Source organism: Acomys minous (assembly GCF_964271855.1).
Source record: "Acomys minous genome assembly, chromosome: 2".
In the NCBI taxonomy this organism is placed as follows: Eukaryota; Metazoa; Chordata; class Mammalia; order Rodentia; family Muridae; genus Acomys; species Acomys minous.
In genome coordinates, this window is record NC_140484.1 from 87,820,241 (window position 1) to 87,845,707 (window position 25,467).

At 39.2% G+C, this 25,467-nt stretch overlaps 2 protein-coding genes across 17 annotated transcripts in view; one reads left to right on the top strand and one right to left on the bottom strand.

The window, feature by feature from the left end:
* LOC311592453 (zinc finger protein 120-like) overlaps positions 1-25,467 on the top strand; it is a 202,172-nt gene that overhangs the window by 61,326 nt on the left and 115,379 nt on the right. The gene's annotated exons all lie outside the window — the stretch shown is intronic.
* The window catches only part of LOC311592456 (mas-related G-protein coupled receptor member X2-like), a 103,023-nt gene continuing 84,873 nt past the window's right edge, over positions 7,318-25,467 (bottom strand). For 5 of the 16 annotated variants that reach the window (XM_084772882.1, XM_084772883.1, XM_084772881.1 and 2 more), the window contains one exon: positions 7,318-9,461. In XM_084772882.1, coding sequence (XP_084629008.1) covers positions 8,456-9,436 — 981 coding nt within the window. In that variant the 5' untranslated portion in view covers positions 9,437-9,461 and the 3' untranslated portion in view covers positions 7,318-8,455. Of the gene's footprint in view, positions 9,462-13,466; positions 13,650-22,812; positions 22,856-25,467 lie in introns of those variants that run through there. The other 11 variants (XM_084772892.1, XM_084772889.1, XM_084772891.1 and 8 more) reach the window with 4 other exon arrangements.

The window sequence follows — 25,467 nt, forward strand, 5'->3', positions numbered from 1 at the left end:
TTGAGTTTTGTGCATGGTGACAAATAGGGGTCTAATTGCAATTTTCTGCATGTAGACATCCAGTTAGACCAGCACCATTTGTTGAAGATGCTGTCATTTTTCCATTGAATGGATTTGGCTTCTTTGTCAAAAATCAAGTGACCAAATGTGTGTGGATTCATCGCTATGTCTTCAGTTTGATTCCATTGATCCACTAGCTCATTGCTGTGCCAGTACCATGCTGTTTTAATTACTGTTGCTCTATAGTACAGCTTGAGATCAGAGGATCTTTTATTATATAGGATTGTTTTTGCTATTCTGGGATTTTTGTTTCTCCATATGAAGTTGAGAATTGTTCTTTCAATATCTTCAAAATATTTTGTAGGTATTCTGATAGGGATTGCATTGAATCTGTATATTGCTTTTGGTAAGATGGCCATTTTTACTGTGTTAATTCTCCTGATCCACGAACAAAGTAGATCCCACTATCTTCTGATGTCATTTTCAATCTCTTTCTTCGGAGATTTAAAGTTTTTTTTTTCCTCAAATAAGTCCTTCACTTGCCTGGTTAGGGTTATTCCTAGATATTTTATATTGCTTGTGGCTATTGTGAAGGGAGTAATTTTCCTAATTTCTTCCTCTGCCTGTTTGTCATTTGTATATAGGAAAGCTACTGACTTTTTTGAGTTTGTTTTGTATCCTGCCAATTTGCTGAAGGTGTTTATCAGCTGTAGGAGTTCTCTGGTAGAATTTTGGGGGTCACTTATATACACTATCATATCATCTGCAAATAGGGATAATTTGACTTCTTCCTTTCCCATTTGGATCCCCTTTATCTTTTTTTGATGTCTTATTGCTCTGGCTAGAACTTCAAGAACTATATCGAAGAGATATGGGGAAAGTGGGCAGCCTTGTCTGGTCCCCAATTTTAGAGGGATTTCCTTGAGTATCTCTCCATCTAATTTAATGTTGGCTATTGGTTTGCTGTATATAGCCTTTATTATGTTTAGATAAGTGCCTTGTATTCCCGATCTCTCTAGAACTTTAAACATAAATGGGTGTTGGATTTTGTCAAATGCTTTTTCTGCATCTAAAGAGATGATCATGTGGTTTTTCTCTTTCAGTTTGTTTATATGGTGGATTACATTGATGGATTTCCGTATGTTAAACCATCCCTGCATGCCTGGAATGAAGCCTACCTGGTCATGGTGAATGATGTCTTTGATATGCTGTTGTAATCGCTTTGCGAGTATTTTGTTGAGTATTTTTGCATTAATGTTCATAAGAGCAATTGGTCTGAAATTCTCTTTTTTTGTTGGGTCTTTGTGGGGTTTAGGCATTAATGTGACTGTGGCCTCATAGAACGAATTTGGTAATATTCCATCCATTTCTATCTTTCAGAATAGCTTGAATAGTATCAGTATTAGCTCCTCTTTGAAGGACTGGTAGAATTCTGCGCTGAAACCATCTGGTCCTGGGCTTTTTTTGGTTAGGAGACTATCAATGGTTGCTTCTATTTCTATAGGCGAAATAGGGCTATTTAATTTGTTTATCTGGTCTTGGTTCAATTTTGGCAAATGCAATCGGTCGAGAAAATTGTCCATTTCCCATAGATTTTCAAATTCTGTGGCATAAATACCTTTAAAGTAGGTTCTTATGATTCTTTGTATTTCTTCGGTGTCTGTTGTTATGTCTCCCTTTTCATTTTTGATTTTGTTTATTTGGATAGTGTTTCTCTGTCTTTTAGTTAGATTGGCTAACAGTTTGTCTATCTTGTTAATTTTCTCAAAGAACCAGCTGTTGGTTTTGTTGATTCTTTGGATTGTTCTCTTTGTTTCTAATTTATTGATTTCAGCCCTGAGTTGGATTATTTCTAGGCGTCTACTCCTCTTGGGTATTTTTCCTTCTTTTTTTCTAAAGCTTCCAGATGTGTTGTTAGGTTGTTTATATGGGACGTTTCCCTTTTCTTTTTATAGGCACTTAGTGCTATGAATTTTCCTCTTAGCACTGCTTTTAATGTGTCCCACAAATTTGGGTATGTTGTTCCATCATTTTCGTTGAATTACAGGAAGTCTTTTATTTCTTCCTTTATTTCTTCCATGATCCATGTGTCATTAAGTAGAAAGTTATTTAGTTTCCATGTGTTAGTATGCTTTTAGTTATTTCTGTTGTTGTTGAAGTCCAGCCTTAGACCATGTTGATCTGATAAGATACAAGGTATTATTTCAGTCTTCTTGTATCTGTTGAGGTTTGCTTTGTGACCAACTATGTGATCAATTTTAGAGAACGTTCCATGGGGTGCTGAGAAAAAGATATAATCTTTGCGTTTGGGTGGAAAGTTCTATAGATATCTGTTAGATCCATATGATTCATGACATTGGTTAATGAAGTTATTTCCCGGTTTAGTTTTTGATTCAAAGACCTATCCTTGAGTGAAAGTGGGGTGTTGAAATCTCCCACTATTAATGTGTGGGTATCGATGAGTGGTTCAAGCTTTGTTAATAACTCTTTTACAAATGTGAGAGCCCTTGTATTAGGAGCACAGATGTTCAAAATCATGATGTTTTCTTTATTGACTTAACCTTTGATGAGTACATAGTGTTCGTCCTCATCCCTTTTGATTAATTTTGGTTGGAAGTCTATTTTATTAGATATTAGAATGGCTACCCCAGCTTGTTTCTCATGACCATTTGCTTGGAATATTTTCCCCCAACCTTTTACTCTGAGGCAATGTCTGTCCTTATGGTTGAGATGTGTTTCTTGAATGCAGAAGAATGTTGGGTCATGTTTGTGCATTCACTCAGTTAGTCTGTGTCTTTTTATTGGAAAATTGAGACCATTGACATTGAGAGATATTAATTAGCAGTGATTGCTAAGTCCCTTCATTTTTGATATTTGTAACAGTCAAGATTTTGTGAGGTTATGATTTTGCGATGGTATAGTTACCTATTTCCTATGTAGTTTTGGTTGTAGTTTGTCCCTTTGGGGTGGAGTTTTCCTTCTAGTAACTTCTGTAAAGCCAGATTTGTGGCTAGGTACTGTTTGAATTTGTTTTTGTCATGGAATATCTTGTTTTCTCCATCAATGGTTATTGATAATTTCACTGGGTATAATAATCTTGCCTGGTATATGTGTTCTCTTACGGTTTGCAGAACCTCTGTCCAGGCCCTTCTGGCTTTCATGGTCTCTGCTAAGAAGTCAGGAGTAATTCTGATAGGTTTGTCTTCATATGTTACTTGGCCTTTTTCTCTTGCCGCTTTTTAATATTTTTCTTTGTTCTGTATATTTTGTGTTGTTATTATTATGTGGTGGGAAGATTTTCTTTTCAGGTCTATTCTATTTGGTGTTCTGTATGCCTCTTGTATGTTCATATGCATCTCCTTCTGGTGATAATGGTGATTCAGACGCTCCCAGATTGCTTTAGATCAGCAATTAGACCCTGCAAGCATGACCTATGGCTCCCTATTTTGTGGGAGGTCCTGTTGCACCCACAAGAATGGACCCAACTCGGTTCTGTTGTTTGGGGAGTGCCGGGTCAGTGCCGGCAGCCTGGGCTGGTGGCTGGCGACAATGGCGATTCAGACAGCTGGCAGGAATCCCCTGTATCTTCTCTTTCTGCCAGTGAAAGCCAGGATGCTCCCAGATCACTTTAGGTCAGCAGTTAGCCACCGCAAGCAAGACCCACATCTCCCGATAACGTGGGCGGTCCCACTGGGCTGTGGGAGCAGTCCACGCTGGTTTCTAACTGCCCCTGTTTGCAGGGTCAATCCTTTGTGTCTGGCTTCAGATGGGCCCAGGACGTGGTCCGCGAGCTACTTGCCAGCTCTAGCTGTTTTTGGTGAGTCCCGCCACCTGTGTTTCCACTTGGGCTAGGCAGGTGACCTCCGCAGTTTGGTGTGGTGTGGATGGAGAAGTTCAATGGTAGTTTTACCCTATTCACTGAGACTCCTCAGGCTGGGGGCTCCAGAAAATCCCCTCCCCAAATGGTGAGTTTGGGTTTTATGTGACAGCTGCAGCTTGGTTGTGAATTCCGTTTCAGAGTTTGGGGAGTGCGTTTAGCACCTCCGGGCTGTTGCTTGTCCCAGGGTTAGACCCACTGGTGGTCTGCAGAGTTTGGGGCCCTACTCACCTACAGTTCTCAAAATCCAGCAGTCTGTGGCTCCATTCACATCCCTGGTCTCCTCGGAGTAGATCAGCTATGGTGCATACTGGTCGACGCCATCTTGGAATCCCGCATTTTCCAGCTTTTACTCTAAGGTAATGTTTATTTTTATTGCTAAGGTATATTTCTTTTATGCAGCAGAATCACGGGTCCTGTTTTTGTATCCATTCTGTTAGCATGTGTCTTTTTTCCCATTTTTATTATTTTTCTTTTTTAAACATATACATTTATATTATTACACATTAAAAAACTACATACATCAGGAAGAACCATGAATCAATCAGGAACTCATAGTGATTTCGCTATCTGTATTTGACAAATTAGAAGTAAATGTCTTTCCTATCTTGTTGAGTCTAAAATTCTGAATGAAAATGAATATCTGTCAGATCTCATCTGTATTAACTTAAAACATCTTTCTAGACCTAAATACATCTTAACTCCTAACTAACTAAGCATTTAAAGATGTAAAGTGCAGATGCTGCTCACAGGAGGTATGTGTCCAGACTCTGGGGACTAGGCACCAGCCTGAAGGGAATCAGGGGCTCCTCTGTGGACCAGTTGGATGGCCTGAGGCCAGACCCACTTGTGCACCATACAAGAAATTTATTTTTCCAAACTCTGACATTTATACAATAGCCAAAATTCCCACAGGGACTTAAGAATACAATTGCTACTTGCCAAGGAGTCATTCTTCTTCTCTCTGGTCAAAGAGACATATGGCTCTTCCACTAACCTGTGCTTTTGGTGCCATCAGCCCTCAAGGCCTATGGTGTCCTGTGGTCGCAGTCCCTACTCACAAGTACCTGTTACAGAATAATCCTGGATGGCATACCCTAACCCCTACCCCAAACCTCTTCAGACCCTGAGCTTCTGTTCCATTCCCCAAACTTCTATTTTCTTTTATATGATCCAGGCATTTTGGCTATGTACTCTCTTGACTCTTGATTTTCTGACTAGATTTGTTCTACTCTTGGCTCCACTCCCAGACCTCTCTTCATCTATTTTCCCTCTGTCCTCTCACCTTTCTCTTCTCTTCCTCTTCCCACATCTCCTTTATGGCCCAGTTCACTCTGGATCCTTCCAGGTACCTCTGGTTGTACTCTCCTTTATATCTACAGTGAAAACTTTTCTCTTCCACCCATATATTAAATATACTACATGCATAATTATATATGTTATACATCCATATTGTCTTAGTTAGGGTTTTATTGCTGTGAAGAGACACAATGAGCGTGACAACTGTAGTAAGAAAAAACATTTAATTGAGGCTAGATCACAATTTCAGAGGTTTAGTCCATGATCATAATCATGTCAGGAAGCATGTTAGCATGCATGCAGACTTGGTGCTGGAGGAGCCAAGAGTTCTACATCTTGATCTGCAGCCAGCTGCAGGAGCCTGCAAGGAGACTGTGTGCCACACTGGGCATAGCTTGAGCACACACCTCAAAGGCCATCCCTAGAGTGACAACCTTTGTCCAACAAGGACACTCCTACTCCAAGAAGGCCACATCTCCTATAGTGCCATTCAAACACATGAGCCTATGGAGACAGTGGCTCACTCGCTCTTCCTGCTGCCTGCCAATCCAGATGTAGAACTCCCAGCTCCTTCTCTAGCGTCATGTCTGCCTGCATGTTTACCTGATTTCAGCCATGATGGCAATGGAGTAAACCTCTGAACCTGCAAGGAAGCCAAAAATCCAATTAAATTGTTTCCTTTATAAGGAATGCTATGGCCATGGCATTGATTTACAATAGTAGAACTTTGACTGAGACAGATGTTGGTACCTAGAACTGGGGTGTTGCTATGGTAGGCCTGACCATATTTTTGTTTGAAGGAATATAAGATTTGGAAATTTGGATAGAAAAACAGTTGAATGCTTGAAGTTGGGCTTAATGGGCCATATTATTAGCGAATATAGTGGTTCTGAGGACAATTTGAACTGTGTGAGGGAGGTCAGCACAAGAGGTTTCAAAGGAGAAGAATATTATTTAACAGCCTAGAGGGAATTATTGTGGTATTTTGCTGAGGAACAAATATGGCTCTTTCTAGTGACAGTTTCTACCTTTGTAATTTAAAGCCTAGAAGCTTTAAATTTAAATTTAAAGCTTTAGTGGCTGCCTCATAAAAATGTACCAGACATTTCTATTTTCTCTTAACTCTGCCCATCTTTGTTGGTCATCCCTTCCTGAGGTAACTCTTCAATGACTCCAATTTAAATCCTTTTATTCTTTCTTGGTGGTACAAATTATGTTTCTAAATATATAAGTAGACGATCCAAACAAAGTTTATGGCTCCTTACCTTTTAAACCCATATATATCCTCTAATATCTCGATATGCCTTTTCAATTTATTAGAGTTTATTTTTGTGTGTGTATGTGTCCCTATGAACCAGTGCATGTGGCTGCTTTCAGAGGCCAGAAGATTAATGTATTCCCTGGAACTAGAGTTACATAGGGTTGAAATCTGTCTCTCATTTATTCTGGAAAAATACTTTGTAAACACTTATAAGAGCAGCAAGCCATCTTCACTGTAGTTACTGCTCCAGATCCTGCTTGAGTTCCTGCTGCTCCCACAGAGCAGCTCCAGAAACAGCAAAGAAGAGAGAAGAGAGTTGGATCCATGGTAGGGAGAATTGAGTAGGTGGCAAACCAGGTTAAGGGAAAGCAACTGTTGGTTGAACAACTAGCTAGAGGATCTAGTTGTTGAGGAGAGGTTGAAGAATGCAGGAAAAAAGAAGTAATTGGAGACTCAGGCATATGCAATACAAGCTGAAGGTCGTAAAGCCCAGGAGAACTTTATTTTCTGGCTTTCTATCTGTCTCTGTCTCTCCCTTGTTTGCTGTCTGACTGAATCATTGCTTGTTGTTACCCATGTTTCTATCTTTCTTCTTGCTTGCTTTCACCCATCTTTTTAACTCTCTTCTTGCTGTACCCCATCTCTCTCTCTTTTGCTGTCTGTATCACTCTAGTTTACTCTCTCATGTCTGTTACTTGATTGACATTCTCCTTGGGCCAACCCTAGTATTTTATTAAAATGAAGTTCAGGTGACAAGTTCATGAAAAGACTCCCTCAACGATGGACTGTGACCTGGAAATGTAAGCTAGACAAGCCCATTCTTTTCATCAATTGCCTTTTATCAAAGTGTTTTACCAAGCCACAGAAAAGGAAACTAGAACATTGCCAAATGATTTATTCAGGAAAGATGTATTACATTGCAGAAGCATTCTAAAACCAACAGAACTTAAATGAGACCAAGCATATGGTGTATCATATTCAGTTATACTAATATAATGACAAAAATGTTGATACATGATTGGAATACTGTCATTTCATAAAACTGCTAGGTAATATGCTATAAACAATCACAATACACTTTAAGAGGAGCCAGTTGATCACACAGAACAATCCAAAGAGCAGGAAGACCAGCACCATGAAGGTAATAGACATACACAGCCCAGTCAAAAGCTGTGAAAATAAAAATTGGTGCAAAAATACAACACTGATTGAATCAGTATAAAATTTAGTGAAAAACTGCAGTGAAAACATTTGCCTCCTGTTAAGGGATTTGTCAACAGTAGCCCTGAACTGTAGAATTAATATAAAGTTAACATCACAGGCAGTTGGGGAATTCCTGAGTATAACATTACAGGGACATTGCAGTCAGTGTTTGTTTAGCAAACCCTGTGTCACTCAAGTTCCCAAAGACTGATTATTCACTCAATTGATTTAAGGTCAAGTGAACAACTGAATAAGGTTATGAAAACCATCCACACTAATAAAGGCAAAGCTGTAGCCATATTTTTAAAGTCTATTTTTATTTTAGGTTCCTTAAATCTCTTTCTCCCTTCTCCACTCCAATCCCTCACAACACCCCAACACCAGATAGGAGAGAAAGAAAGTTAGTGGGAAGGGGGATATAGTTTTCCTTAGCTACTTCCTGCTGTTAAGGGGTGTTGGAGTCCTTGGGGAAGCCCAATCTTTGTTTCAGGATATCTCTGACTTCTTGTCACACTGCATCAACAGCATCCAGGATCAGCAGGAGGAAGCACCAACAACCTTCTTTCTTGGAGCCCCCAGTCTCTCTCTGGGTCTGGCTTTTATCCTCACTGACAAAAACCATGTCCCTGCACGAGGTGGTTCTCAGTTGATGAAGATCATGTGTCCTCTCAGGAGGCAATTATGAGCTGTGCACAAATTGGAGCAGCCCCCATATCCCAAATCTTGGATTAAAAAACATGTTTACATATAACCTAAAACTTCTACAACACAAAGCTATCTCTCAAAGTCATTTCTGTCTGATCAAAGCTGCTGCACTAGACTGTTTCCAGTTCTGCAGACTTTCCTGAAGAAATCCTCTCTCTACCCTTTCCATCCTCAGGGGTGTCCTGCATGGCTCTCTGCAGAATCAGCTTCAGATCCTGCTTCTGAAACCTGCAGTGCCTAATGGAGCCAACGAGGAAATAAATGATGGGGTTGGCACAGCTGTTAATACAGGATAAGAGTACTGCTATTTCATAAGTATTACAAAGCAAATTTATGTAAAAATTCTGAAATTTCTCAACTAAGAGGAACCAGTGGATTCCATAGGACAAACCAAAGAGTAGGAAGACTAGCACCGTGAGAGCAATGGTCACATACAGCCTGGTTAAAGGAATCCTGTGTGAGCCACAGAAGACCCTGAGCAGCAGAGTCAGGCTGGACCCTAAGAGAACCACAAACAAAACAATTAACCAAGAAAAAATGATGGGATCTAGTTTTTGACACCAACCTCCAAGGAAACCATTAAAGACAGCCATACATGCCTCCCCTTGCAGGAAACTCAACACCAGGGACAAGGCCCATAGCAGTACACACATGACACCTGATGTATATTTTGGTCTTCGAAAGCGGTACCATATGGGAAACAAGGCAGACAGGCAGCGCTCAGTGCTAATGGCACTGATGATGCTAAGGCCTGCAAGGTAAGCAAAGTTGAACAGGACAGTGTAAAAACTGGGGATATAGATGGGGATAAACTTGTTGATGATATTCTGCAGGGAATGCACACTCTGGAAGCAGAGGAAGAGGAAGTCAGCTCCAGCCAGGTTGAGGATGTAGACAGAGAAGACATTCTTGCGCAGGTGGAAGCCCAGAAGCCACAGCACAGTTGCATTTCCAGCCATCCCAACCAGGGCAATGATGATGGTAAGAAAATTCAGGGTAAATTTTGTGGTGTTACAAGATGAGGGTGACATGCTGTCACTTTCTTTCACTGCTGTGATGCTAGTCCTCCAGGTTGGGCCAGTTGGACCCATGCTTATGAACTCTCCACTGGTGATCCTGAAAAGAAAATCAAGATATGAGCTCATGCTGTGCTTTCTCTAACTCTTAGGACCACACTGCTGTGTGTGGATGATTTACCCCAATTCATAACCAGGAGAAACAGGATCATAGAAATTAAACAATTTATCAATCCTTGAAATTTCTCTTCAATCCAACTTTTATTAATCTGGGCTATCTGCAAATTATCTACTGTAGCAGAGACTCCACTATAGCAGTTTAGATTGTAGAAAAAAGGACTTTGGACTGACCTTTCTGTCATGAGACTAAGGTTTCTTCTCAGGTTCAGGTGAATGAAATTACTAGCATGAGCAATGATTGATCTGAGTCACTCTGAGGAAGCTATCAAATGGGAAAAACCATGTAGACGTTCTGAATGAAGATTATATTACTTACTTTTCTGTTGTTGTAATAAAATGCCATGACATAGGCAACTTATGAATGAGTTTGTTTGCATTTATACTTCCAGAGGGATATAGTTCAGTCAACACAGGGGAGGAGCATGGCACCAAGCAGCAGGTGCAGACATGCAAGCATGAAGGAGAGTGAGCAAGAATGGGACATGGACAGCCATGGTGGTACATGCCTGTAACCCCAGCACTCTGAGAAGCAGAGGCAGGCAGATCTCTGTGAGTTCAAGGCCAGCCTGGTCTACAAAGTGAGTCCAGGACAGCCAAGGCTACATAGAAAAATTGTGTCTAAACAAAACAAAACAAAAAAATGGGACACGTTTACTCTCAGAGCCACCTTCTCCAGAGACATCTTTCCTCCAGCAAAGCCAGATCACCTGAACCTCCTCAATCATACCGCTGCCTGGGACCAAGGGCTCAAATATCTGATTCAATGGAAACCATTCTAATTCTAATTAGTACAAGAGTCTTGAAGAGAATTTCACCTCTTATTAAGATGAATATGAGAACAACCAGACCTATTAGTGCAGAAGCTCTAGGTTTCCATTTCAATTTTTGTAAACCAGAAAGCAGGAAGGCTTTGGAGGACTTTTCCTGCTTCCCACTACCTATGTTACAAGTGTTCATCCCTGTACAGGGCGACAGTGAATAGTTAATGTATTTGTATTTAACTGATGAATAAATGAATCAGAAGCCTAAGGGTAGTTGAAATAGTGTAAGAAAATTTTGAGTAAACACTTTAAAATACACTTAGTATTAGAAAACACATGTAGAGAATGAAGGATATGCCATTGCTCATTATTAATTTATGGGAAGAAAAACTACTTATCTCAGCAAATATAAGCTTATATCACTATGTTTCCAATGGCCATTATTAGAATGGCCATAACAATTTCCTTGAGGAGTTTGAGCACAGATTTATGGATAGGATTATGTGCTGAATTGAATTGTGAATAATTCCCAGGAGTAAAATGCAAATTTGGGACAAGGATGGTTCTTCCAATGGTACTCAATAGGGGATATTATGACACAGAAATATCTACAGGGATATAGAAAGTTGTGTTCTATGACCTATGCAATATAATCCCCTATATCACATCACACAGATTATTTTATGTAAAATGTGTTTTACACTTGTAGTAATTTAAGCTAGAGAATTATCTGAGGGGAGATATTTTATTTAAATTTTCATGGATAAAGGGCTTTGCATGACAGACAGCATATGTTCCTACAGAAGTCAGTTGGAAATAAGAATCACTCCATAAGAAGGTGATCATAAAAACTGTGCTCTAGTCCATTTTTTGTAGCTGTGATAAAACACTGACCAAAAGCAACTTGTAGATGAAAGGGATTATTTGCCTTACACTTCTAGGTTAGATCCATCATGTAGAGAAACCTGGGCAGAAGCTATGGAGGAACAATTTGCTAGTTTATTCTCTGGCTTGTTCACAGCATCCTGTTTGACTAGCTTTCTTACATATAGCAGGATCATTGCCCAAGGATTGGTGTCATCTACACTGGGGTAGGCTCTTCTATATCAGTTAATATTCAAGATAATGCCCCCACAGAAATAGCCTCGTGCGAATCTATCTAAGTGACTCATCAGTTGAAGGTTCCCTTTCACATGATGATAGGTTGTATGAAGTTGGCAATTAGAATTAACTAGAATATTTATTTGTGTGATTAGTTCATATTTATTTTTTATGTGTCATTTGAGGCCATCACTATTATCATTCACATGAAGAGCTGAAGTAATAGAGACAGGAAAACATTGACAGTTCAAACACTAAAAAAATAGGTGAACACATGAACACAAAAGATGAAGAGATGGGAGAGACAACAAACCCACACTTCTGGATTTCTATGAGGTTGTATCAAGACAATAGGTTTTGGGGTGGGGTGGATGACATGGAAAGCCAAGAAACTACAGCAATTAATGTCATGCAAAAACCAGTTTAACTCTACCAACATTTCACTTTAGATTAGCAAAGGAAAAAGGAAATCTTACTAACTTCTCAGACCCACCAAGGAGTCTTACTAATTCCAGGTTTCCTTCTTTATGTGGCCATGTTTCTCCCCTTCTTCCTCAAAAAACATCCAGGTCATTTCTTGGCTTTGCTGTTCCATACTTCACCAACAATCCCCACTCCACTGATCTTGGGCATACCTCCTCAAATCATTACCTAGACTCTGTTTCTCCTGACTTGGTAGGCAATTCATATCCTCTGCTATCTTGCTTCCATAAGCCACTAGGTTAGCATCTCAATGTAACACTCCATAGGTCTCTTGGCTTCTCTGGTGTCTCATCTCCAAGTACCCAGAGTGAATGACATTGTGCCTCCAGGATCTTACATCCTTAGCTTCAGACTAGGCCTGCTCCTTCCTACCTTATAAGCTTCTCACTCCTCTGTAATAACTCTTCCTATTACTCTTAGTAGGTCCTGCCATTCATGGCCCACATAGGCCTCCTGAACATACAACCAGCTTCCCAAGCTTACCTGCCCATAACTGCCAGTTGACCAGAACTTACTGATAGTAGAGCAAGCAGACTTGGAGAAGCACATCAGAGAACAGAGGACAAGACTAGCAAGGGTTATGATAACTCTTTGATAGTATTTATCTGTTTGCAAGACAGTAATGCTCTCTCAAAGGAGACTTGGGATAGAGCCCACAGCCCCCAATACAAGTTCTATAAGTAAAAACCAAGTCTCACCACTTAATATTCTTCTGAACATTGTACACACATACACTGAAAGTGATTTACACAGAAAAGAAGGAAGGAAGGAAGGAAAGAAAGAAGGAACAGCTAACAAACTACTTCAAAGGAACAATCCCCAGCACAGAAAAAAGTAACACAAATTACTAACTCCATAGAAATGTACCCCAATGGGAAGGACATGGAATGTATTCTAGACAAAGAATTAAAAAAATGATCTTAATTGTGTTTTTACAAGTTAAAAGGAGTATGACTGTGTTCCAAGAGTCACAAAAAAGTGGACAAAATGCAGAAGTCAGTCCAAGATACAAAAATAGAGTTGAATAAAAGAGACAGAATTGCTAAAGAAAAGCAAAACAGAAATGACCCTGGAAGTAAGAAAATCAATTGGCAAGTAAAGCCCTCAGCAGTGGAAAGCTTCAACAACAGAATGGATCCTGTCAAAAATCAGAGAGTTAAGACTAGAAGAGAAAGTCAAGAAGATGGATCACTCACTAAAAGTCGATATCTATCATCTATCTATCTATCTATCTATCTATCTATCTATCTATATGCTATAGTAGATGGTCCTATACCTATACACATATAGGCAGTACTAAGTGTATTCAGTGTTTTTCTTTTATAAATGCATGTGGAGATGGGAGGGGGAAGAGATAGTATCATAGGAGAAGAATGAGGGGAGGTAAGCAGTAAACATTGTTCTTCAAATATCCCATATTCAAGTCTGAAGGCCCACAAAGCTGCCAAGGGACCCAATGGTTTCTTGTTTATGGAGGAGCACCCAAGGTTTCTTGAAATCTCCTAAAGGTGAAGTTAGAAGATCCTGCTCTAAGAAAAAGCAAAAACAACTTTGAGAGTAAGTTCCTGAAAAAATCTTACCTTTCCAACATTCTTCTTGATGGAGGGGGTAAGATGATCTGTTTCAAAGGGAAGAGACTCCTGAGTTACTTGTCAATATCACAGACGTGTCTGTCCTAGAAAGGTGTCCACCAAGAGTGAAGCCTGTGGCTTGAAGACATCTTATCAAATGGTAGAGAGGCCTGAGGTTTCCTGTACATAGAACTATTGGGAAATAGATGTCACTCCTTTGAGTCATGTTCTTTGTGAGATGACTCTCAACATTTGGTATGACAAGTGCTATCTTTTGTCTTCTCCTTGCACCAACCTTATGGCTTCCCTTTTGTAGTAGGGTTTATTGTATCTAAACTTCTTTCCACCAGATGACTCTAATGCTAAACACTATAAACTAGTGCTGGGAGCTTGTGCAACTAAAACCCACACTGTCCTCTCATAGTTATTCAAATAAGAAAAGATCCAAGGGAAGCTGGACCCACTCATATCTATTATTATACTAGTATTACATGATGTCTTTTATCCCAATGGCACAGATAAATATTAAATAAAACACCTTGACTTCTATTCTTGAGATTTTAAAATCTGGTCCCAGTTGTTCATCCAACTACTTTACATATTGTAATTATAGATGTTAATTGAAAACTTACATTTTCATTCCATTTCTATTAACAAAATGATAAAGTTATGAGCTATGAAAGTTCAAGGTATAGTAGATAATATGGAACTTTCAGAAAGGATATTTTTAAATACCTGTACATTAAAATGGTACATGCTCTTATAGAAAATATGAAATCACAGTTCTAATATAAATGTATAGATCTGAGGACTTGGAGAGGAAATGCCAGTCTCAAGGCACTGTACCAAACACAAAGGATACTAATGAAGAGTGCAAAACTACACAGTTAGAAAAGACAAAACACACACTTGAAGCTACAGGTTCATTAACAGAATAAAATAGAAAACTTTCAAATGGAAAAGAAGAGAAAAGCTACATGTAAACAAGAATATATGTAATATCATTCAATTGCAACAACCATAATCATACACAATTAGAACAGCAAATTGAAGCAAAGAGAAATGGACAAAAGAAATATTGGAATAAAATTGGTTGAGAATTTTTTGAAATTATTACCAGAAACCAAACATAATACTAACAAAAAGGAAAAACTGAAAATTCTTAGACACTAAGGTGCAAACTATTTGTATAACAAGGGTTAAAGATGAAATGCCAAGAGAAATATTTTAAAAAATCAGAATTAACCAAGGCATTGTAATAAATCTATTTACTTAAGAAAGAAAAAAATAGAGTGAAGTAAAGTAGGAGAAGAAGTGAGGAAGGGAGAGAGAGAGAGAGAGGGAAGGAGGGAGGGAGAGAGAGAGCGGGGGAGGGAGATTTTAATTTTGGTGGGTTGTAATAAAAACATCAATAAAACAAAAACCTAGAGCATAGTGAATAGGTAGGATCCAAAATCAACAAAACTTCAATCAATTGAGATCAAAGTAAACAGATAAAAATGTGCTGAAGACAGGAAACAGCAATGCAACTGAAACAGGAACCAATATACAAAATCAGGAAGCCCAAAACACTTTCTTCGAAAAGATGAACAGAAGAAATAAGCCTTTTATCAAGCTAAGCAAAAAGAGGTAAGATAAAAATTACTCATACTAGGAAAGAAAGAAATGACACACCCTCAGAAGTTATCAGTGAACTCTGAATACAAACTTAACAGAAGAAAAAAAATATTTAAAACTTACAACAGTAACTAGGAAGTCACTAGAGAAAATCATTGAAACCAAACCTTATTCTTTAAGATCCGTAGGGTCAGTAAGCCTCCACACATATGCTGCTCTGTGGTAGAGCCCTTGCAAATAAGCATGTGACTGTAGCTATGATAAGCAGAGGAACATGTGTATCACAAAACAAGAGATACTACCACCCTTCACCAGAATGACTAACACCCCCAAACACTGCAGACATCAAGCTCTGGAGAGGGCATGCAGTACAGGAGCACTCACACTGTATTGGTGAATGCAGAATGGTATTCTGCTTTAGAAGACAATCCCAGTGTTTCTTACAGTGGTGAACATGGGCCTATCAAAGCATCTTACAAGCAAAGTGCTAATTATATGCCCAGTGATTGAAAACTTAACTACATTTGAAAACAGAGGTAATGGTTGTTTCCACTGTGGCTGCTCAAACTTAAAATCAACCGAGATAGTCTTCATAACTGAATGGATAATCTGATAAGCATACATAAAGTAAAATATTATCTATAAATTTAAATAAATGGGTCATCAAGCTATGAAAATATATGGAAGGACTTTAAATGCATATTATTGAAATGAAGGGGGCAGTCTAAAAAAATCTCCACATTCATGACTTCAATACTAAATGAAAAATTGGAAAAACAGAAACTACATAGCTAAAAGATCAGTGATTTGCTGAGGCTCTGTAGTGAGAGGAAAGAATGGATACAGACCTAGGCATATTAGATAATTAGAAACATTCTACAAATCACTGTACTGGTATAAAATGCCATCTTACATTTGTCAAAACCCAGTGAACTGTAAAACACAAAATGAAGCACAATGGTCACTGATCTTCAATTTACAATTAATTTTTAGTATTTGGCCACTAATTTTTTTATAATTTGTTCACATTTCATCCTGATTGTAATTTTCTCCCACTCTTGTTCCCACCCTCCCTTGCTCCCTCCTTTTTCTGCTATATTCTCCTTCCCTACACTTCTGATTGGTGGAATTCTCCTCCCTCACACTCTGACTACAGCCTATCAGGTGCCATCTGGATAGCCTGCATCACTTTCTTCTGTGCTCCCATAGGACCTCTTCCCTAAGGGGCAGAGTTCATAGAGATCAAATATTAGGTACCAGAGTTCTTGGCAGAGGTAGTCCCCTGTTTCCCTACAAGATGTGGAGAATGAGCCTTACTTTGGATAATCTGAATAGGAGGGGGTGTGTCTGGGTCCCCTGCTTGCAATGTCCTTGGTTGGTGCCTCAGTTTGTGCAGGGCCCCCTGGGTACAGATCTGCCAGCCTTGGTAGTCTCCTTGTGGAGCTCCTGACAGCTGCCTCCAACCCCGATCTTTCTATGCCTCAACTCTTTCATCCAATTCACAGTTCTTCACTGTGAGTCTGGCAGTATGTCTAAGTATTCATCCCAATCCTCCGCAATGTGGAGTCTCTCAGAGGACATCTATCTTAGGCTATTACCCACTTATAAGTGAGTATATACCATGTGTGTCTCTCTGGGTCTGTGTTACCTCACTCAAGATGATTATTTCTAGTTTCACTCAGTTGCCTACAAATTTCAAATTTTCCTTGTTTTTGATAGCTGAATAGTATTCCATTGTGTAACTGTACTAGAGTTTCTCTATCCATTCTTCAGTTGAGGGATATCTTGGTTGTTTCCAGATTTGGGATAATATGAATAAAGCTTCTATGAACATAATTGAGCAAATGTCCTTGTTGTATGGTGGCACTTCCTTTGGGTACATGACCAGGAATAGCTGGGTCTTTAGGTAGCACTATTCCCAATTTTCTGAAAAAGCACCAGATTGCTTTCCAAAGTGATTGTACAAGTTTTCACTCCCACCAGAAATGAAAAAGTGTTCCCCTTTTTCTACATCATCAGCAGCATGTGCTGTCAGTTGAATTTTTTATCTTAGCCATTCTGGTAGGTGTAAGATGGAATATCAGAGCCGTTTTGGTTTCAATTTCTCTGATGACTAAGGATGTTGAGCATTTCTTTAAATGTTTCTCAGAGCATTCTCTGTTTAGCTGTTTATTCCATTTTTTAAATTGGGTTATTTGGTTTGGTGATGTTTAATTTCTTGAGTTCTTTATACAGTTTGGATATTAGCCTTTTGTCAGATGTAGGGTTGGTGAAGATCTTTTCCTAGTCTGTAGGCTGTTGCTTTGTTTGGTTGACTGTGTTCTCTGCCTTACAGAAGCTTTTTAGTTTCATGAAGTCCCATTTATTAATTTTTGACCTTAGTGCCTGGTCTGTTGGTGTTCTGTTCAGGAAGTTGTCTCTGGCACCGATGAGTTCATGACTCTTCCCACACAGATTTAGTGTGTCTGGTTTTATAGTAGCTAACAAGAAAATTGTTTCATTTAGATTTTTAAATTTTGTGGCATATAGGTTTTTGAAGTAAGATGTAATGATTCTTTGGATTTACTCAGCATCTGTGTTTACATCTCCCTTTTCATTTCTGATTTTGTTGATTTGAATTCTCTATGTCTGCCTTTTAGTTCATTTGGCTAAGGGTTTGTCTATCTTATTGATTTTCTCAAAGAATCAGCTCTTGGTTTTGTTGATTCTTTGAAGTGTTCTCTTTGTTTCTAATTTATTGATTTCTGCCCTGAGTCTGATGATTTCAAGCCATCTACTCCTCTTTGGTATGTCTACTTCCTTTTGTTCTAGAGCTTTCAGGCGTGCTGTTAAGGTGCTAATGTGGGACCTCTCCAGTTTCTAAATAAAGGCACTTAGTGCTATGAACTTTCCTCTCAGCACAGCCTTCATTGTGTCCGATTAGTTTGGATATGTTATTCCTTCATTTTCATTGACTTCTAGGAAGTTTTAAATTTCTTCTTAAAAATTTTATCCCTTACTCAGATGTCATTGCATAGGGAGTTGTTCAGTTTCCATGATTTTGTAGGCTTTCTGTCGTTGTTGAATTACAGCTATACTCCATGGTGGTCTGATAAGATGCAAGGGATTATTTCAACCTTTTTGTGTCCATTGAGGTTGCTTTGTGACCAAGAATATGTTCAATTTTGGAGAATATTCTATGAGCTGCTGAGAAGAAGGTGTATTCTTTTGTGTTTGGGTGAAAATTTCCACAGATATCAGTTAGGTCCATTTGATTCATGGCATCCATTAGTTTCATAATTTCTCCATTTATTTTCTATCTTGATGTTCTGTTTATTGGGTATAGTGGGATTTTGAAGTCTCCCACTACTGTTGTGTGTGGTTTGATGTGTGATTTAAGCTTTAGCAATACTTCTTTTATGAATGCGGGTGCTCCTGTATTTGGTGCATAGACATTCAAAATTAAGACATCCTCTTGGTGTGTTTTTCTTTTGATGGGAATGAAGTATCCTTCCCATCTGTTTTGATTAGTTTTGGTTGAAAGTCTGTTTTATCAGATACTAGAATGGCTACTTCAGCTTGCTTCTTGAGTACATTTGCTTGGAATACCATTTTACAGCCCTTTACTTACTCTAAGGTAATGTCTATTTTTATTTCTGAGGTGTGTTTCTTGTATGCAGTAGAATGATGGGTTCTGTTTTTACATCCATTCTGTTAGCCTGTGTCTCTTTATTGGGAAGTTGAGGCCATTGATGTTGAGAGATGTTAATTACCAGTGGTTATTGGTTCCTGTTTTTTTGATGGTGGTGGTGGTAGGGTGTGTGTTTTCTTTCTTTTGGTTTTGTGGATGTGGGGTTATTTATTTCCTTTGTTTACCTTGGAAAAGTTACCTTGTAAAAGTTAGCCTCTATGGGTTAGAGTTTTCCCTCTAGTATCTTCTGTAGGGCTGGATTTATGGTCACATATAGTTTAAACTTCGTTTTGTCATGTAATATCTTGTTTTCTCCATCTATGGTGATTGAAAGTTTTGCTGGGTATAGTAGTCGGGGTTTGCATCCATGGTCTCTTAGTGTCTGAATGACATCTTTCTAGACCCGTCTTGCCTTCAGTGTTTCTGTTGAGAAGTGTGGTGTAATTCTGATAGGTTTGCCTTTGTATGTGACTTGGCCTTTTTCCTCTTACAGCTTTTAATATTCTTGCTTTATTATGTACATTTAGTGTTTTGATTATTACATTGCAGGAGGATTTTCTTTTCTGGTGAAACCTATTTGGAGTTCTGTAGGCTTCTTGTACATTTATGAGTATGTCTTTCTTTACGTTGAGGACACTTTTGTCTATGGTTATTTTGGAAAATATTTTCTGTGTCTTGGTGCTGGGAGTCTTTTTTTTCTATTCCTATTATTTTCAGATTTGGCCCATTCATAGTGTCCCAGATTTTTTTGGAATGTCTGAGTCAAGAGCTTTTTAGATTTAGCATTTTCTTTGACTGTTGTATCCATTTCCTCTATCATGTCTTTTATCCTCAAGATTCTCTCTTCCATCTCTTTTATCCTGTTGGTGATGCTTGCATCTGTAGATCCTGTCCTCTTCTCTAGGTTTTCCATTTCCAGGAATGTATCAGATTGTGTCTTCTTTATTGCTTCTATCTCCATTTTCAGGTCTTGAATCTTTTTTATTCATTTCCTTTTCTTGTTTGATTGTAGTTTTCTATCTTTTGCTAATTTCTTTAAGAGATTTGTTCAATTTTTTCATCCCTTTCTTTGTGTATTCCTGTTCTAAAGATTGGATTTATCTTCCTTCTTTAAGGTCTCTATTATTTTCATAACCTCAGATTTGAAATCTTTCTCCCATGAGTCACATGTGATAGTATCTCCATGGCTTGTTGTGGTGGTGGGAATGCTGGTTTCTGGTGTTATCAAGTGATTCTGGGAGCTGTTGCTTATGTCCTTACGCTGACCTCTTCCCATTGTGATGTTAGCTGTTTTGGTCGTCTCTGATTGTCATAGAGTTTGGGTGTAGATATTGACAATGGGGCTTAGGGCCTGCACTTTACTCACTTCTGATAAGATCCCTGTCTCTGATGGCTTTCTGTTTATGACCCAGGGAGACCAGACACCTCTGTTGAGGTCACTTCTCTCTTGGCTCCCTGACTGTAAGCCAAGTGTGCTGGGGGAGTGGGCAGAAAGATATCCAAGCAGAGAGTTGCTCTGGTGGGCCTGCTTGCCTCCAGTGGTTGGAGGACAGTGTGTGACCCTAGTGCTTTAGGAGCCCACAGTTCTCTTTGGATTTCAGGAGTCAGAGATTTTGCTTCTTCCCAGTAATCCATGTTCAGATCCTGGAGCATGAGCATGCCTGCAGGAGCCAGAGAACTTTCTATGAATTGGCTTGGTGACCTGAAAACAGGTCCATTTGATTTCTAGGCTGTGGGGACTTCTTTGGTCCAGAGAGCCACAAATGCTTGAGTTCCTGCATTCTATAGCTGTTTCTGGGTCATGGATGCCAGAAACGGTGCTCCTGCTGGGGGAGCCATGGCCAGCCTCTGGAGTGTGCTGGTGCCTGCAGGAACTGGGGAGCTTTCTGTGGGTTAGACAGGCAGCCTCAGGCCAGACCCACCAATATTCTGCACAATTTTCATCCTCTCACCTGGGGTACAACAGCTCGGGTGTTTTTTAGTTCTCAATTCAGTCCATAGGTGGCTGTACAGTCACTGCAGTCCTGCCTGTCAAACAAGGTATGTATTCAGCTCTGCCATCTTGGATCTTCCCTGGTCACTAATTTTAATAAGCACATTAGGACATATGCATATCAATAACAGGAGAAATTATGCATAAATGCTACAGATGAAGAAAAGAATGTACATACCTATGAGTTGTTGGCCAAGCAGCCTTTAGAGACTCTCATAACAATAGAGGTATTGCACTGCTATCCTTCACCTGCCAGAACTAGATGGTGAGATCTTACAGCTGAAGATACTAAATATTATAGGTACATGACTCAGGCAATTCTATCTGAAACTGATCTGGAAGTTTCCTTTCTATTGATTAGTGTTCACAGTTCTGAGAGATAAAATCAGATCACAAGTGAAAAACATCATCACAGTTTTTTCCATCTATATACCACATGTAGAACAATTCCAATGTGCCATGAAAGATGTGCACTAGTGTCATAATTGTTGTGGGCTAACCAACCACCCTCTGATTGTATTTCAGGCTTACTCTACAGGAGTGTACACATACTTGATACTGTATACTTGGTCATAAAGTTATGTTTAGAGAAGTCACAGGTTTGTTGGGGGTATACTGTGGATGTTTGCTAAATAGACATGTAGTCAAACTACCTCTGAAACACGTATGTTAGTTTCCATAGACTAGTGCTCCTCTCAGCCTGGGTCTGAGAATTTTCTTTTTGCTGACAGCTTTTTGGCAACAATTAAGCAGAGACTCACCTATCTTCAAAATGTTGAGAATAAATGACTGTCAAATGTTTAACCCTAAATACAGCAATTATATCACCATGCCCAAGGCCAAGGAGCATTACAGATGGGTTGGGAAGGGTGTAAAAGACTGGAGTTGGAGAAGGGCAGGCATTAGGATGTACTGGCCTCAAAATGACATGTTGGTTGCAATCACAGACAGAAGTCACTAGGGAAATGTGAAGCAAAACACATTAATTAAAGTGTTTAAAATGGAAAAGACTCTGTTGCAGGGTCGTCTGATGTATTTTGATGCTAATTAATAAAAAGCCATCCTACCTGGGCAGGGCAGAGTAGATAGAGGTGTTGCCAAGGTACAAGAGATAGATAGATAGATAGATAGATAGATAGATAGATAGACAGATAGACAGACAGATAGATGGATAGATAGAAATCTTGGGAAGAAGAAGAAAGACCACCATGAGGAGGAAGGAGAAGAGAGACTAGGGGGTCCCGAGAAGGGAGGAGAAGGCCACCATGGGTTAGAAGGAAGAGAAACACATGGCTGGCCTGGATGGAGATGTGGCCCAGATGAAGAACATTAGCAAGCATTTGGGCTTATAGATGGGAGGTAGCTTGATAGAAGTTATTGGAAGCAGATGGCATAGGATTGGGGCAGGCTCCTCATACCTGCCCCACTATGGGAAGTAGTTTAGAGGATTAATGTCTGCCCTGCCCCAGGTTACCTAAGGTATTTTAAAATATAACAAGTGTCAGTGTCTTAACTGATTGCTAGCTGGGCGTACCAATCATACTGATAATACAGATATAATTAAAAACAACAAGACTCAGCATATCACATACTTGTGCATGTGCAGCAACTGGAGCTCTCATGCTTTGTTGGGAATAAGTACAACCATATTAGAAAACAGTGAATCAGTTCTTTATATAACGGGGGGGGTATATCATTGTGTGATCCAATATATCTAAGAAGAGAAAGCATGCATCAGCAAATTTCTTCAATGACAACATTTAAAATAGGCAGTAAATCAATATGAAATGGGTACCTGTGGTAAAACTATAGAGCTTCATAACACTGATAGAAGGAATGAATGAAATAGATGCATTCAAAACAGGAGACTGAGCACAGGATGCTAGGATCCAGACAAAGTTGATGGCTGGTAAAGAAAGCAGAAGCAGGATTTTTCTCTGGGAGCATAAGTAGTAAGTAGACATAAGTAGTAAGTAGAGGGGGCATAGAGTAACTTGCAAAACTATTAACATATGTCTTGATCATTTTGAATCCTATAAATATGCCTTTCACTCCCCACACAGAAAAAATTGTACCTTAGTCATCTTTTAAACATCAGACTCTCTTAATTATTCTGGGATTAAAATAAATTGCAAAAATTAAGAAAAGATGCAACATTTAAATGAACACATTAATTTGCTTTGTAAATCCCATTGGAAACCCACCACGAGGGCTCAGAGCACCCAACCAAACAGTTTCAAGAGGCAAATAGAGAGGAAAGGAAAGGGCTTGACCTGAGTGTCTACTGGAGGACTTGAGAAATGCAAACCACAAGAAACATCCTACCACAAACCTTACATGTTGTTGTCTTATTTGGGTATCAGACCTGACCACATGTTTGCAAAACCTAGTGTCGAAATAAACTTGTATAAAGATAAAAGCAAGTCTGATGAATTGCACAGCATGTGCATTTTGGCTTAGCATGTTGAAACTCTGGCATACAATGCAAGATGTGGCCAAGGATGCATAATGGCATGACCATTATATGGTAGCTAACTGACTTTGACTGGTTTGATACCTAAGTCATAGGAGGTAATTTTGTACCTGGTATCAATTCTATAAGAAAGTCCATATCTGGTCATATCATAGGCCCTAGAGTAGAACCTGCTACTGTTGTTTTGATAAGTAGTCATGCTGTCAAATTGCCCCCTAATTATTTTATATTTATGTCTATAGACATGATTTTATCTGAACCTTGTTCAGAGAATCTTTTTTTTTTCCTCAGTGGAAACGGTCAATGGTCAGATGCATAACTAGATAGTTAAGAGAATAAGAGACAGTGCTCAGCCTTACACTTGATATCTATCCAACATGCTACACTAAGGCACAGAGAATATGGGGGAAGAGGATATGGAAAGAATGTAAGGGACAGAGTGTGGGTGGAGTGATGTGGAATACTGCCTTCTGGACATTACATGGTTATTACACTCATAAATTCACAGCATCTGGGCTTATCTACAAGCCAGCCCTAATTCTAATACTGGTGAAGTACTTGACCGCCAGTCCTGGCACTTTACTAAGGAGCTATTAGTATTGTCGGCTGATGGAAGAGAGAGAATTATTATCGTTATGGGATATGGCCACTGGTAGGGTGCCTGTGCTCTAGTAGCTGGCCCTATACCCATGCAAATATATGGGAAGGCTAGAGCTTGATATCAGGTATCTTTGTTTATGGCTGTCCACCTTATATATGGAGATAAAGTCTTTCAAATGGATACCAAATGGATGCACTTAGCTACTCTAGCTAACCATTGTGTCTGGAGGGGACCCAGTCTTCAACTTCTAAGTGCTGGGATCAGATCCAGGCCACTATGCATACCCTACATTTCATTGGAGTGATTAAAAACTAAGGAAATATATTTCTTGATGAGTGTTTTTTAAGCACCATTGTATCACTGCAATGAACTCCTCTTTATTACAGTGAATAATATCAATAGAGTTCAGTAGGATTGCTTTTGCATGTATTTTCTTTAAAGATACTCCTTCATAGAATTCATAGAATTCGTATTAGTGCTACCTTAAATGTCAGGTAGATCTCAGCAATGAGACCAGGTGGTACTGAGTGTTTCTTTGAGATTTTCTTTTTGTTTTGTTTTGTGTTTTTTCTTTTTAAAAATATTTTCTTGTGGATATATCATTATTTGCTAATATATCTCCTCGTTTTGCCCCCTGCTTCTGTGATAACCACTACGACACAGAGAAACTAGGGGAAGAAGGGTTTTCTTAAGCTTATACTCCTGCTTCACAGTTCATAATAGAGGGAAATCGGGTAGGGAACGCGAGGTAGGAAGGCAGGTTCTGGAGGTTCTCGAGGTTCCTGGATGCAGGAACTGTAGCACAGACCATGGGGGGGGGTGTTGCTTATTGTTTTTCTCTCCATGGATTGTTCATTCTTATATACCCCAGGGCCACCTTCCCAGAGGTCACCCCACACACAATTCCCACATCAACAATTAATCAATTAAATCCCACACACAATTCCCACATCAACAATTAATCAATTAAATATCCCCATATATTTGCATACAGCAATTATATGGAGATATATTCTCAACTGAGGTTCTCTCCTCCCAAATGACTCTAACTTGTGTCAAGTTGACAAAAACAAAAACAAACAAACAAACAAACAAACAAACCTACCCAAAAACAGAAAGATTTGTTACTGATTGTAATGGTTTGAGTAAGAATGGCCCCCCTGTTGGATCTTACATTTGAGTGTTTAGTTATTAGGGAGTGGCACTGCTTGATGAAGTGGCCTTGGCCTTGTTGGAATAAGTGTATCATTGTGGGTAGGCTTTGAAGTTTTTAAAGGCCAAGACCTGGCCAGTATCTCTTTCTTCCTGCTTCCTGTTTCTGGACATAACACTGTTAGCTACTTTTCCAGCACCCTGTCTTCCTACTGTGATGATAATGTGCTAAGCCTATGAAGCTATAAACCAGCCCAATTAAATGCTTTCTCTTATAGGAGTTGCCTTACAAGATTTCCCTTGGTCACTGTAATATTCACAGTAAAAGAACAGTGACTAAATCAGTGTTATAATGAGCCTAAGTAAAAAACCTTGGAAATTTTATTATATAGATTGAGCTCTTGTATCCTCATGTTATATTTTGAATTCTGGAGGTTTTATTTTTGAACTTGACTGGAGGTCTTCTCAGTGTAAGGTTTAACCTTCTCAACACTAAGTTCCAGG